The sequence below is a fragment of the Balaenoptera physalus genome (assembly GCF_965194825.1).
Source record: "Balaenoptera physalus genome assembly, chromosome: 11".
Classification (NCBI taxonomy): Eukaryota; Metazoa; Chordata; class Mammalia; order Artiodactyla; family Balaenopteridae; genus Balaenoptera; species Balaenoptera physalus.
This window is the reverse complement of record NC_138896.1, coordinates 34227538-34242162: the sequence shown is the minus strand read 5'-3', so window position 1 is coordinate 34242162 and position 14625 is coordinate 34227538. Positions and strand designations below refer to the sequence as shown.

Sequence of the window (14625 nt, the reverse complement as noted above, 5' to 3'; positions counted from 1 at the left end):
CAGAAGGAGGGGGAGGGAGAGAGGAGGAGAAAGGATCTCTGCCCCTCAGGTCATCCCTGTGCCCCAGCTCCCAGCCTGCCATAGTCACTCCATAGTGTTTGTTGAAAGGCCACACTACTCAAACACATTTTTTTAAATTGTTTTTATATGAGCTACAGAAAAACAATTGTCACAGGCCGTTTATGGTTAATAGAGAAACAACAAAGAAAAGAGACAACCCTGTAAACAAGCAGAGGGGCAGATTGGGCTTGTGGGTAGCAGACTCTGAGGCAGCAATTAGCACCAGGAAGTTTAAAGTGCTCGGGGACCAGGCTGGGAAAAAGAAGGGCAGGGGAAGCAGGACAGGCAGGAGAAGTCAGGCTGCCCTTGGGCCACAGGAAGTTCAGGTCACTTTGGGAGCCATTCTGGAAATGGGATACCCTTCAGAACTTGCCAAGGTGGCAGGGGGTGCCGGGGCTTCAGACCCCCTGTGTCAATCGGTGGGGGTAGGGGGGTTGTGCTGGGAAGGGTCTGCCCCAGGCGCGAGGCTGCCTCCTCCCTCACTACTCCCAGCACAGGGGCAAGAAGCCCATCAGCCTGAAGGAGGAGCCGGGCTGCACAGAGCAGCGTCCACCTACCCAGGGTGATGCAGAGTGAAAAGCACATTTGCAGCCATTGGGACTGTGAACCTCAGGCTTGCCTGCTGGCCTCACAGCAAGAACACATGTGTCCTGTGGGATCAGATCAGGGCTCACAGAGTGAACATCCGTGGGTGCTGGGCTTCCTGTATTTGTTCCTTCCCTTGGCCACGACAGGAAGCCCTTCGCAGGTATGTCCCATAGTCTCAGGCCATTGCTCAGGAAGACTCCTCATCTCGTCCACCAAAGGCAATAGCAGCCCTGGCCTGATACCCATCCCTGCCCTGCACCTGCCCGCCCTGGATCTGCTGGGGATCTAGATACCCCTGGAGCTCCGGGGAGAAGGGCAAACAGAAAGGAGGATGTAAGGGGCCAGGGTTTGGGTAAAATGTCCTGGAGCCTGGAGGTCCAAAGAGGCCACCCTGGCGCATAAGAGCTGGGAAGCTGGGGACAGAGTCTGCACCTCCTTCTCAGCACCCTGTGTCCTTCCTTACCATGGATTCACATGGGAGCAGGCTCCACGGGTGGGAGTTTGCCTGGTTCCAGGAGCCCCTCATCCTGGGCAAATAAGGATGGTCGGTCCACCTAGCAGCTACCCGGCATGACATCAGGTAACAAAGGCCTCTGCCTGGGCCCAGACCCACCTCCTGGGACCAGACCATGTCCCCCTGCACCCTCCCTAGCCCCTTCCCATCAAGTACAAAACAGAGAAATAGGATCCGATGGTTTTAAAAGTAGAATGTGACAAGCATTAGACCTGGACAAGAAGTGGAGGACCAAGCAGCATGAGGCTTTTACTCAGTGTATGAGGCTCGTGTTAGTTCATTTTATCCTGAGAACAGTCTTGAGAGGTAGGAATTAGTGTCCCCTTTCACAAGAGAGGGAAAATGAGGCCCAATATGGTTAGTGACTTGCACAGGGTCCCACAGTGACAGGTGGCATCCTTGGGTCCCGGTCCTGAGCCTCTGCACCCACCAACATCCCGCTCTCAGCTGGAGCAGGGCCGTCAGCGTGTGGTTTTAGGGTGGAGAATAAACCCCGTCCTAGTTACACACCGGGATCAGGAGGACGGTTATTGCCGTGTGCGTGTGTGTGTGTGTGTGTGTGTGTGTGTGTGTGTGTGTGTGTCCTGGCACCAGGTCTGTCAGTTCCTCAGTCTGAGTCTCCCCTCTAGTGCCTTCTCCTGGGCATAGGAAAGAGGTGCTGCCTCCCTGCTGTCCCCCAGGATTGCCCCCTGCCCCTTCCTCTCTCCCCACTTCTATCCTGGAGTGGCACCTGCAGGCTGGCTGCCCACCAAGGCCCCAGCTGTGTCACTCCCCTGACTATGACATTTGATCTCCCACCTGGGAGGGCTGTGTCCCGAGGCCAAGAGTGGAGAGGCCACATCTACCCCCAGTCTCTCATTCCAGTGGCTCCAGGGTGGTGGATACCCCTCCCTAGGGGAGGAATCCAGTCCATATTCTTCAGCCATCGCCGCAGAAGAAGCCAACTCTGAGGCACGAGCCAGTGAGGCAGGGGCAGACGCCCCCGGCTATTGGGCCCCTGGCCCAGGCTCCTTGGCTCCATCCTCCCTGCCCCTCCCGGCCCAGGCAGTCCTCCAGGCTGTGGTCAGCTCTGAGTTGTCTTTTCTGTGTCACCAGTGGGTCCTCTCTTTCCAGGGCACAATAAGTCCCCAGAGGGAAGGTGACCCCCCCTTTCTCTGAGCCATGGCCTCCCCTCCAGTGGACCCTCAAGGGCCCCCTGTTCTCTTCAGGAGCTCAGACCCGGAGCCAGGGTGTGGGAACTGGGGGAGAGAGCCCTGATCAGCCTCTGCATGCAAGTCCAGGGACAGGCTGGTCCTGCGGGTGAGGGGCTCTCAGCTGCCCGGTCACAGCCTTCCCTGGAGGCGCCGGCCAGCAGGCAGCAGCAGCGGGAGTGCGGTCCCTGCTGGCTCCCAGGACTCGACGGACAAGCAGCCACAGTCAGATCAGGGCCCATCCAGAGGCCCCGTAGAGGACACTTGGCCCAGGGGCTGGGGGGCTTGGACAGCTCTGGGATCCCCAACACCTTTGTTGACCCCCAACTCTTAGTCACTGTTCCTTCTTCTCCTCCAGGGTGGGACCCTTGGGACACGGGCTGTTTCTGGGACTCTTTCTTCCCCCAAGGGCATGGGGACGCTTGAAAAGAGCAGAGGGAAACTGAGGACAGAGCCCTGGGTGGGGAGAGGGCAGCCCTAGCTGTCCACCCCTCCCCCCATCAGCTTGATAGTAAGAGGTTCCAAGGCCTATGGGAGCTGAGGTCTCTGTCTGCAAACAGCACACCTGGGGCTTCTCTGCCATCCAGCCAGGGCCCAGGCGTCTGTGGCTCTCAGCAGAATCACCTCAGTGGCTACCCCCCCACCCCCAGAGACTTCCCGCCTGGTGCCCCCTGCTCTGCCCCCTGCCCCCCGCCAGGTTCCGGGCAGCCCAGGGGAACTGAGCGGATGCAGTGCAGCCTCCGGTTCTGGGAAGGCCTGAGTCCAGCGCTGCACAGTCCTCATCCCCAGCCTGGCTCGGATCCAGACAGGTCCCCATCTTCACTCCTCCTCTGGTCTCCCGGGACCCCTCTGGGAGAAGCTCCTGCCCACCATACAGTTAAGTGGCTTCAGACCAAGCAGGCTTCCACGGAGGCTCCGGTCTTGTGGATGGGTCCCTCCAGGATCTGGCAGGATCACGGCACATGCTGTAGCCTGCGAGGATGGGGACAGAGATGAAGAGGGCGGTCCTCCTACTCACCACCCACAGCTCCTGGGCCAGCCCAGCCCCTCTGCCTCTGCCCTCGGCTTCCTGTTGGCTCAGCCCCAGAAGGCTACGCTAAGCTGTCGCTGCCTGCCCACCCACCTCCCTCACCTGGGTGCTGTACGGTCCTCCTGACTGGACACAGGCGAGGACACACTGCCTGGGGACCGAGGGCAGTCGGGCACTTTGGAAAGGGTGTCAAACCCCCCAGCGCTCTGTCCTCGGGGGACCAGGAGGGTGGGCGCTACTCACTTCCCATGTGCCTCTTCTTCCAGAACCCATAGACCACGACCAGCATCACAGGCACTGGGAGCAAGGCCAGCACCGCCACGAGCACAGCAGGATGGAAGTCCTGGTGCCTGCGGAGACAGGACAGAGTGCGGAGGAGGTGAGCACCAGGGTGCCCCACCCTGGCCCACGTCCTTCTGCACACCACGCGAGAGGAGTGGGACCAGGGGAAACCTGCCAGTCCCCGCGGGGAGTGATGGCTTCTGTTCCTTGGGGGCCCACCTGTGGGAGAAGGAAGTGAGGTGCTCAGAGGTCAGGGGTGCAGCCCCCTACCCCCAGCGAAGGGAAGCATCTCTCCACTTTAGTACCTCTCCTCCATTATTCCCCCAAATCTGCTGAGGACAAGGGCTCTAAGAGACCCCCATTTGTGACAGAAGAAACCAACCTTCTTACTCTCCTCATGGTGACTGAGGATGGCACTTCCCACCTTTGTCCTCTGGAACAGATGCTATAGGTGCCCTGCCTATATTCCCTTGCTGTATCACTTCCATGTACACCAGTCCTCAGCAACTCCATTTAAAAATTTTTTGGCCTGAGGGCTTTCTCTGGTCACTGGTGCTCTCCATGCCACACATGGCAGGCAGCCCTCTACCAATAACCAAGAGAGTGGGTGTATAAATACCCAAGCTCCCTTGCCCTCCAGGTGGCTGCTAGACACTGGACCCTAGAGTCTCCCCAACGGGATTGAGCTCTTGCTGCCCACAGTGATAAGCAGCCTCAGTAAGTTCTCTATCTGCTGCCTTCCCTTCCCTGTCTCACTTCCCCATGCTCTTTCCAGTGTTCCAAATACAATGTGAATCCTGGTCTCAGAGTCCACTCCTCAGGGAACTCAAATTAAAGTGTCCCCATTTCCCACTTCCTACTCCCCAGGCTGCTCCCCTTGTCCGGTCCCTACGCTCTCCTCTTCATCCACAGACTCTTATGCTGACCCAGCCCCTGACCTCCTTTCCCACTGCCTTCATTTCTGTCCCATGTCCATCCCAGCTTCCCTCTCCCACCTCCCATTCAGCAACAGGCCAAACTGAGTTCCCGGTGGGCGAAAGGGGCTGGTCTGCTGTAACATTTCACCTTGGGGTCTCTTCAGGCACCAAGAACTGTTGCCATGTCTGGGAAAATGGCCTTCAACCCAGGCCCCCCGGGTACCTGCTGGGGGATAATTGGTTGAGGAGAGACCTGCCAGTGGGGCACATTCCTGTGGTGGGCGATCCCGTGGTGCACAGGTGCCCAGCCTTAGTGGGGGTGGAGGCTGGGCCAGCAGTGGAGGCTCCGGCATTGCTGGGAGACGCAGTCACTGTCTGGGACCCCATGGTCCTCCTGGGCCCCGTGGTGGAGGGACTGGCGCCAGTGAAGCCGTAGCCCGTCACAGAGGTCAGTCTGATGCTCCCTGAGGCAGGGAAGGGCAAGAGTCTAGGCAAGGTGAGGAGTCCAGGTGTGAACACCGTCGTGCTTGTGGTGAAAGGGGCATCAGGGCCTGAGGTGAGGGCTGGGCCAGCTGTGACGACAGTTCCACTCTGGAGGATGGTGGGCAGCTTCGTAAGAGGAGTGTTTCTCTTGGTCGTGGAGGCTGAGGGATGAGAGAGGGAGGAAAGTGCGACTGAGTTGGGGGCCTTGGTGCTGGAAGCAGCTCCCGGCAGCCCACACACTTGTCTGGGTAGGACCTGTCCTTGTCTTGCTCCTTGACCTTGGACCTAGGGTTCTGCTCTGCTGAGGGACCAGGTGTGTGCTTGTTCAGAGGGTGAGGTCAGGGAGGAGGAAGTAGGCACAGGAAAGAAGGAAGAGTCTTTCACAAAATTTTTAGTGTCCCCCGTCAGGCCACCTGGGCCAAGAGGACACTTCCCTCCCCACCCCCATCTCTCTTGTCACTCCCTGGACCTTCCTCATTCCTGTAAGTCAGAGATTTCTCTGCTCTGATGTTGAACATGAACTTTCCCAGTTGCTCCATGATTGGCGACTGGGATCCAGAGATGAGGACAAGGAAGCATCAAAGGCCCAGATCCCAAAGAACGCCGTGAGCAGCAGGGCCAGGTGCCTTCCTTGGGGGCTTATTAAGAGACACAGGAACTGGTCCTGCCACCCTCGTGCATCAGTTCAGGCCTTTATCATCCCATTTGCTAGAAGAAGGCTGGACTTTGGATGGTGGAAGAGGAGGGAGTGGTAGGAGCTGTGAGGGCTCAGTCTAGAAGGCAGTGTTGAGTCTTTCTCATCAGGGAACAGGAAAATAAAGAGAGAGGGATGGTGAGGGGGAGAGGGCTGCTGCTAGCTGCTGCTGCATCCCACTACTATGCATGCAAGGATGCACTCCTGAGGACCAGATGGTCACCGTGGAAGGCGCGGGACCTTCCCTTTCTGGGCAAGGGAACCAGAACAAGTGGCATTGGTGAGGGTGGGGATGGGGGAAGGGGCTGATCTGGAGCCAGATCTCCCACATCATCCTACTCGGCAGTGTGAAGACCCCCCAAAGGACATTTCAAAGAACTCATACACAGAGGATCTAAGAGTGGGCAGAAAAGGAGTGACATCCAACAGAGAGAGACCTCCTACAAGGGTCAGTGAAGTCACACAACCGTTTCCCTCTCCTTCATCCCTGCCTCAATATACCAAGGGGCTGGGAGGGGCAGGACCAGGGGGAGGTGATGGAGAGGAGCGCCCCTTCCCTCCCTCCTGAGATGAAGGAGGGGGAGTTGGACAGCAGCAGTCCCCCTTCTCCACTTCAAGTGCCTGGGGCCATAAACCTGGTTTTCAAGGGGGACTGGAAGAGCATATATTGCTAGAAGATTCGCATTTTTAATTGCCTGTGCATTTTTTATTTCCTAATCATTGAAAAGGTCCGCAAAGTTGGAATCTCCCCAAACTGTGGTTAAGAGATGGAAAGTGAGATCTGACATAGTACAACAGAGGGATACACTAAGGGAAAAATAAAACCATTTCATGTTTGTATCCCTACAAATTAAGACTTCAATAAACTGGTTTCGACTACTTCCCTAGGGCTAAATCAGAACCGGAGAGGGAAGGGATGAGATTTGCTCCATATCTTAGAGACAGCAGTTACCCTAGCTCAGACCCAACAGAAGATGGGGATGCAGTTGGGTTAGGGGGACAGGGAAGGGTGGATAATAAGTTTCACAATCACTGGCTGTTCTCTGCAGGCTCTTTGGCTCCTCACCCTTTCCCATCTTATAAATGTGGAAGGAGCGCAGGGCTACGTTCTTGGCCCTCCTCTCTTTTTCTATACTCAAGGGAGAGTTTTGATCATCTTAAAGACAAGGCACAATATCACCTCATCTAAACTCTCCCATAGCTTCCTATTCTACCTAGGATAAAACTCAAACCCCAGATCATGGACTTTAGGGCTGCTGTTTGCCTGTCCAACCTCATCTTCTATCACTCTGCCCCACACTCAATATGGACCAGCTTCTTCTCACCTCAGGGACTTTGCACATGCAATTCTCCCTACCTGGAAAGCCCTTTGAATCACCCACTTTCAACAGGGCTAGAAAGCTCTCATCACACGCAGGCTCTGCTTGATGTCATCTGCTCAGGGAGGTTTTCTCTGATTCCCCACTAATTCAGTAGCTTCCCCCACCACTGAACTTTCTAGTTCATCACATTGTTTTATTTTCTTAAGAACATTTATTGTTATCTGCAACTGTTTATCTGACAATGTGCTATTGCCTGTCACCTCCCATAGGGTAGGAATGGGTCTGGTTTTGCTCACCACTGTATCCTCAGAGCCTAGAATAGTGCCTGGCACAGAATCAGGGCTCAGTGGATATATACTGAACAGATGATTGAATAAAACAAGCACAGAGAGTCCTGAGTTCTAATCTCATCTCGTCCACTTGCTAGTTCTGTGACCCTGGACAAAGTCAGAGCCGCAAGGACTTTTTAGATCTCATTTCCTTCATCTGTAAAAGGGTGACAAGAATGCCCATGAAGGTGTCTGTAAAGGAACTGTGAAAACCCCACTGTACATCATGCCTATTGATGGCTTATTATTATTGTTATATTTGATGTCAGTGGAGTACAGGGCGGGGAGGACACCCCCCCAGCATCCCAGTGCCCCAGCAGGCCTGCTCACCTGGAGACACTTCCAGCAGGAAGCCCATCAGAGGGTAGAGGATGCCAGAGCTGTTGCGCATGCACCAGTACCGGCCCGAGTCCTGGCGCCTCAGGGCCGCCATGGTGATACTGACCACCTTGGCCTGGGTATCGTCCTGCAGCAAATAGCGCGGCCCCTGCACCCCAACACGGGTGAACACAGTCTCGCACTTCTTCCTCCTGATTTTGCACCAAACCTTACCCTCTATGTGGTTTTTGCGGCTCTTGTAGGAGCACTGCACAGAGAGAGTCTCCCCTTCAAAGTGCCGCACTTTGGAGTACACGCTCTCGACAGGGGCACCTGGGGAGACACGACTTGTTGAGAAAGGAGGAAGGAAGCATCTTGAAACTCGAAGCTCGTGGTGAAGGGAGAGGAGGTGGATATTTCTCTGCTGTCATGGAACTCAGAGTGTGAAGAAGAAATACAGCCCAACTCCGATGGAGGGGGACACGGGCTTCTCCTCCAGGGAGCTCTTGGTCTGGTGGAGGAGACACTAGCCCTGCCCTGTAGCTCCCAGACTGATGGGGGAGACAGTAGTCCTGTGCCCTTGGGGAATCCTAAAATGATGAGGAAGATACAGGGCTAGCCCTCTGGGGACTCCTAGTCTGATGGTGGAGACACAGGCGTAGCCCACAGGGAGCCCCTAGTCTAATGAAGGAAACTCAGCCCTCACACTCAGGGAACTTCAGCAGACGCAGCCGTTTTCTTTGCGGCATTTTCTAGTCTGATGGGAGAGTCATAAGCCCTGTCTTCAGGGTCTTGTGGGAAAGAGTCAGGTCCTGCCCTCAATGAGACAGAGACACAAACCAAATGCAAGTCATCATTCTGAAATTCCAGAGCACAACAAACCTAGGTAGATAAGAAAATTCAATCTTTGAAAATATTGAGTAGTTATTTGTTTTACAAACAGGTTTACTCTAGTCATCTTTTAAATAGCAAGTTGTCTGAGTTCATTCTAGGTGATGTCTAATTTTAAAATATTCTAGTTACCTAAAACCCGTAGATCCGATATGCCCAGACATTTATATACACTCCCAGTGGAGTGTAAACCAAAGAATTCTACAATTATTCACTGTTCATATGTTGCCTTCTATGCCTAGGAAGAAGATGTGGTCGGTGAGCTTCATAACCCGTGGTCTGATGGGGAGAGGGTAGAACTAAGGCTGGGGTGGTGAATCAGGGGACACGGAGAGAGAGAAAGCTGCAGTGAGGGCCCTCCAGCGCTCTACCCACCCTCAGCTTGGCATTTCCTCCTTGAACACCCTCCGAGCCTTCTGCAAACACGCACACAGTTCTCCCCAGTAGGACAGAGTGGACAGCATTTTGGAGTCTAAATAAACATAGGTTAAAACTCAGGTTCTACCACTGACTAACCATGTGAGCAGATCACTTAATGTCTCTGTTTCTTATCTGTCTCTGGCTGGCTCTGAGAACTGTGCCCCAGGACAGTGCCTTGAATGTAGTACATGCTCAGTGCACGTCTCCTTCTCCCAAATGCAGGTTGCTCCAGACTTTCCCAATGGAACCCAGAGCTGTGATAGCCAAGGGCCCAGCACCCCAGACATCCACCTTAGTTTCCAACCCAGCTGCCACTAGAGTTGAGGCTTGGAGTAAGGTAACGCCCTCTCTCGTATCACTTTGTCCCACGCAAGTTAAATGATCCAACTCAATTATTTGGCAGGTGGCAGGTTTGGGGGACCCCAGGGGACACTCTTCTGCTCTGGAAAAGCGGGTCTCTGTGGGAGAGGCGTACAGATAGGGCGACCTTGGAACGGGTCTCCAGGGCACTGTGTTTATGTATGCCCACCTTCCACCCCTCACACAGGAGGTGCCCAGAACTGAACAGGAAATGGTAACTTGGTTGTCATGGCAGCGAGCAAGGCAGGATTGGGTGAGGCCCCCTCAAGGAGCATTTAGTAGCCGTGGGGTGGGAGAGATTGCTTCAGGGATTGCTTCCCTACCCCCACCCCAGGACAGGGGCTAGGGACGGAGGTTGTGGCATAAACATTCCAAGAAAAAGCAAGTTCAAAGCGCACACATGTAAGGTAATGATTCCCGTAGGAACCAAACAGGACTTTCCCGACAGAGGCCAAGGGACGAGGGCTTGTTGTGTGTGAGGAAGTGGAGTGGCCCTGGTCAGAGGTCCTGAGGAAGACAGGCAGATAAAGGGGCCCATGCAGAGAGGGTCCAGAGCTTTATCTTAGTTTGTGAGGCCTGGGTTAGCTTTGCCCGGGGCCAGATACTAGGAGGGAACCTTCTTACTGGTCTCTGGTAAGGAGCTACTAGGTCAGCCAGACCGCCTCCTCCTCCAACCCCACAAGATCACTGAGCACGGAAAAGCAGGAAGGGGGTCCAGGAACAGACCACTCCCTCCCCCGTAAGCCACCCACCCACCCTCTCACCTGCGACAGGGCCCTGCAGCCACAGCAGCAGCAGCAGCAGGAAGGTGGGAGCCATGGCGCCGTGCAGTGGGGACGGGCACAAGTCCAGCAGGGGGCAGGGATCCAAGGTTAGGGCCCCAGGCCTATGCTGGACGTGCCACTTGGGGCTGCCAGGGAAGACCTGGGGTTCTAAATATGAAGTTGCCCATTTAGGGAAGTGAGGAAGTTGTGGGACCCACTGTGACCAGCAGACCGCAGGGGCCCGCAGGGCCTGCGAGAGGGCGGTGCTGGTGCAGTTTCCACCCCCTGTTACTCAAAACTTCAGGCAGGTGTGGCTGCTCCACCCGGTCCGGGGCCTCCCAGCCCAGGCAGGGCTCTCAGCGTCAGCAGACTCCTCACCCTCTTTGGATTCCCTCCTGGAATCTGGTCCATTAGGAATGCCAGCCTCTGAAGCCAGTTTTTCATCTAGGGGGCTAGTGTGAGGTTTCTAGAACCTCAGGCACAGACTTCCCTGGAATTCTCTGGGCTCAGAGACCCAGAGATATAGGCTATGGGGCTTGGGTGGGGCGTCTCAGACCCAACGTTTTTCACAAACCCACATTCACAGGGAGTTTCTTGTAAGCTCCCATTTGTTTATTCATGCACTCATTCGTGCATGTGTGCGTTCGTTCTGGCACTCTGCCTCTCTCTCTCCCAGGCTCCTGGCTGGTCAGAACAGTCACTGAGGCTCACACTTGCAAATAACCCCTTACATGCTCAAATGCAACCTTATTTTTGTCATGGTTAGAGTGACAGGAGAAAAGAAGATGCAAATTGTAAGACTCGGAGCATAAAGTTTGGGTTCGGGGAGGAGCCCCTGTGCTCTCACGTATGCGCGCACGCACACACACACACACACACACACACACATACACTCACACACTTTCTCATACTCACACACTCACGCACTGTCTCATACTTACACAAGGGGCAGCTGCCTCTCCTTTTCAATGCTCACATCTCCTTACCTTTATCCTTCTCTCTGCCTCTCCTACCAACATCTCTAATCACCCACCAGCTCTGTCCAGACTCCAGCTCCCTGCTGCAGCCTTCCTAAAGCAGCCCCAATGCTTCCCCTCCCCCACCTCTTCTCCAGAAACCACGCCCCCGCCCCTTCTTCCCCTGCTCCAGCCCCCAGCCAGCACACAGGCATGCGCACTCAACTTCCTCTCAACCAACCCTATCTCTCCTATACAGCCGCCCAGCTCCAGCTAAAATGACCCAGCATTTGGCCCAAGACCCCACCCTTCACTCAGTCCCCAGGGCTGAGAATCAGAAGGATAGACTTCTGACATCCAGGAGTTGTGTCGTAGGCTCCTATGCGCGTGGGGACCCAGGTGGACCCTCATGACTATGTGCCCTCCCCCTACTCACCTATGCCGACTTTCTTCTCCTTAGCTAGAACTTGGAGTAAAACGTCCTCAAGTTTGCATGGCCACAGTCTTAAACTGAGCTTGAACCCCCAAATCCCAAAGCAAGGAAGTTTTATCTTTGCTGATCCCAAACTTTAGTCTCAACATTCATTCATTCACTCATCAGTTTGTTTGTTCTTACAGTCTTATGTGCTATGCCTGGTGCTGGGCGTTTGGGGTATAGAAATGAGATACAGTTGTCACTTCAGACCTCTCAGCCCCCATAAGACATAGTATGCTTTCCTTATTCACCTTTCCTTTTTCATATTCTCCCCCAGTTTAACACTGCTCCTCAGACCCCTGAGTTCAGAGGCTGTCTCTCCTCCCAGTACACATGGTATCTTCCTTCCTTTCCTCCATCAGAACAGTAAATGGCTTCGGGACTCGGGGAAAATCTCATTTATCTCTTGTGGGGACTTCATGTGCTTGGAATAAATGCTTCTATTAAATCCCTGCTGTGTCCCTAGCCCTGAGTGAGGCCTTGTGAAAAGTGCAGTCACTGATAGCTGTGTTGATAAGGATATAAAAATCCAAATGCTCTCATTCCATTGACAGAGAGGTATAAACTGGATCCAATGTTTGCAAGGGAAATTTGGAAGGATTTATCAAAATCTCTAAAACTGTGTATATGTTAATTAGGCTTTTATGTACAAAATAATTTAACATAGCAGGATATTTTTGTGTCTTTCTATTTTGGATTTTAAAAAATTAAGGTCTAATTTACATAGAGTAAAATTCACCCTTTTCAGTAGAAAGTTCTGGAAGTTTGAGAAACCCATGGGAACTTGTAACCACCACCCTAATCAAGATATAGAAGTGTTTCATTACCCGCCAAAGTTTCCTCGTGTCCTTTTTTAGTCCTCCCCTTGCTCCACCCTGAGTTCCTAGGAAACTGATCTGTGTTTTTTTTTTCCCTGTATAGTTTTGCCCTTTCCAGAATGTTATAAAAATGAACTGGTACAGTGTGTAGCATATTTTTTTTATTGAAGTATAGTTGATTTACAATGTTGTGTTAATTTCTGCTGTACAGCAAAGTGATTCAGTTATACATATATACATTTTTTATATTCTTTTCCATTATGGTTTATCACAGGATACTGAATATAGTTCCCTGTGCTATACAGTAAGACCTTGTTGTTTATCCATTCTATATATAATAGCTTACATCTGCTAATCCCAAACTCCCAATCCATCCCTCCCCCAACCCCCTCTCCCTTGGCAACCACAAGTCTCTTCTCTGTCTGTGAGTCTGTTTCTGTTTGGTTGGTAAGTTCATTTGTGTCATATTTTAGATTCCACATATAAGTGATATACGGTATTTGTCTTTCTGACTTACTTCACTTAGTATGATAATCTCTAGTTCCATCCATGTTGCTACAAATGGCATTATTTTGTTCTTTTTTATGGCTGAATAATATTCCATTGTATATATGTACCACACCTTCTTTATCCATTCATCTGTCAATGGATATTTAGGTTGTTTCCATGTCCTGGCTATTGTAAATAGTGCTACTATGAACATAGGGGTGCATGTATCTTTTTGAATTATAGTTTTGTCTGGATATATGCCCAGGAGTGGGATTGCTGGATCATGTAGCAACTCTATTTTTAGTTTTCTGAGGACCCTCCATACTGTTTTGCATAATGGCTGCACCAACTTACATTCCCACCAACAGTGTAGGAGGGTTCCCTTTTCTCCAGCCAAGCATATTAAGTTGGCTTCTTTCACTTAGTATGATGCATTTGAGATGTTGTGTGTTGAGTATATCAGTACTTTGTTTCTTTTTACTTCAAAGCAGGACCCCATTGTATGGCTGTATCACAATTGTTTATACATATGCCTCCCAGTTCAGGGACAATCATATTTGGTTTCCAGTTTGGGGCTATTCCAAATAAGTCAGAAAGAGAAAAATAAATATCATATATTAACGCATATATGTGGAATCTGGAAAAATGGTACAGATGAACTGGTTTGCAAGGCAGAAGTAGAGACACAGATGTAGAGAACAAACGTATGGACACCAAGGGGGGAAAGCAGGGGGGTGGGGGTGGGATGAATTTGGAGACTGGGATTGACACTAATATGTATAAAATAGATAACTAATAAGAACCTGCTGTATAATAAATAAATAAATAAATAAATATTTTAAACTACTACAAATATTTATACACAGGTTTTTGTGTGAACATGGGTTTACATTTCACTTGGGTAAATACCTAGAGTGAAATTGCTGAGTTGTACGGTAAGATTATGTTTAATTTTAAAGAAACTGACTAATTGTTTTTCAAAGTGGCTGCACCGTTTTGCATTTGCATTGATGTTCCTGTTGCTCCCTATACTTCCTAGCATTTTATTGTTGTCAGGTACTTTTTCTCCCATTCTAATAGTGTGTAGTAGTATTCATTGTGATTTTATTTTGCATTTCTCCAATAACTAATGATACTGAGTATATTTTATTGTATCTATATGCCATCAACATATCTTCTTTGAGATGGGTCTCTTCAGATTTTTTCATTTTTATTTGTTTGTTTTCTTCTTAATGAGTTTGAGGGCTCTTTAGTCTAACATGTCTTTTTAAAATAAATTTATTTATTTTATTTATTTATTTTTGGCTGCATTGGGTCTTCATTGCTGCGTGCAGGCTTTCTCTAGTTGCGGCGCATGGGCTTCTCATTGCGGTGGCTTCTCTTGTACAGCACAGGCTCTAGGTGCATGGGCTTCAGTAGTTATGGCACATGGGCTTAGTAGTTGTGGCTCGCGGGCTCTAGAGCGCAGGCTCAGTAGTTGTGACACACAGGCTTAGTTGTTCTGCGGCATGTGGGATCTTCCTGGACCAGGGGTCGAACCCATGTCCCCTGAATTGGCAGGTGGATTCTTAACCACTGCACCACCAGGGAAGTCCCCACAAACATCTTATATCAGTCTTACCGAGATATAATTCACATAATATAAAATTGACCCATTTAAAGTATACACTTCAGTGGTTTTTAGTATATTCACTGAGTTGTACAACCATCACCACAGTCCAGTTT

General features: G+C 51.6%; 1 protein-coding gene across 1 annotated transcript; it reads right to left on the bottom strand.

Moving 5' to 3' along the window:
* Nucleotides 1-3060: 3060 nt before the first annotated feature.
* On the bottom strand, nucleotides 3061-10443 carry LOC309638357 (trem-like transcript 2 protein). The gene is made up of 5 exons (XM_082414194.1): nucleotides 10163-10443; nucleotides 7740-8060; nucleotides 4805-5225; nucleotides 3626-3732; nucleotides 3061-3324 (listed from the first exon to the last, which is right to left on the bottom strand). Exons 1-5 carry the CDS (start codon nucleotides 10215-10217, stop codon nucleotides 3230-3232), a joined length of 999 nt encoding a protein of 332 aa, XP_082270320.1. The 5' UTR covers nucleotides 10218-10443; the 3' UTR covers nucleotides 3061-3229.
* Between the last annotated feature and the right edge of the window lie 4182 nt (nucleotides 10444-14625).

What these genes read in the sequence shown, in the direction of transcription:
- LOC309638357 (XM_082414194.1), bottom strand. Translation starts at nt 10,217, where the DNA reads ATGGCTCCCACCTTCCTGCTGCTGCTGCTGCTGTGGCTGCAGGGCCCT. An exon ending in GCTGCAGGGCCCTGTCGCAG is followed by an intron (nt 8,061 to 10,162) that starts GTGAGAGGGTGG and finishes GTGTCTCCCCAG; the next exon opens with GTGCCCCTGTCGAGAGCGTG. An exon ending in AACCAATTATCCCCCAGCAG is followed by an intron (nt 3,733 to 4,804) that starts GTACCCGGGGGG and finishes CTGTCTCCGCAG; the next exon opens with GCACCAGGACTTCCATCCTG.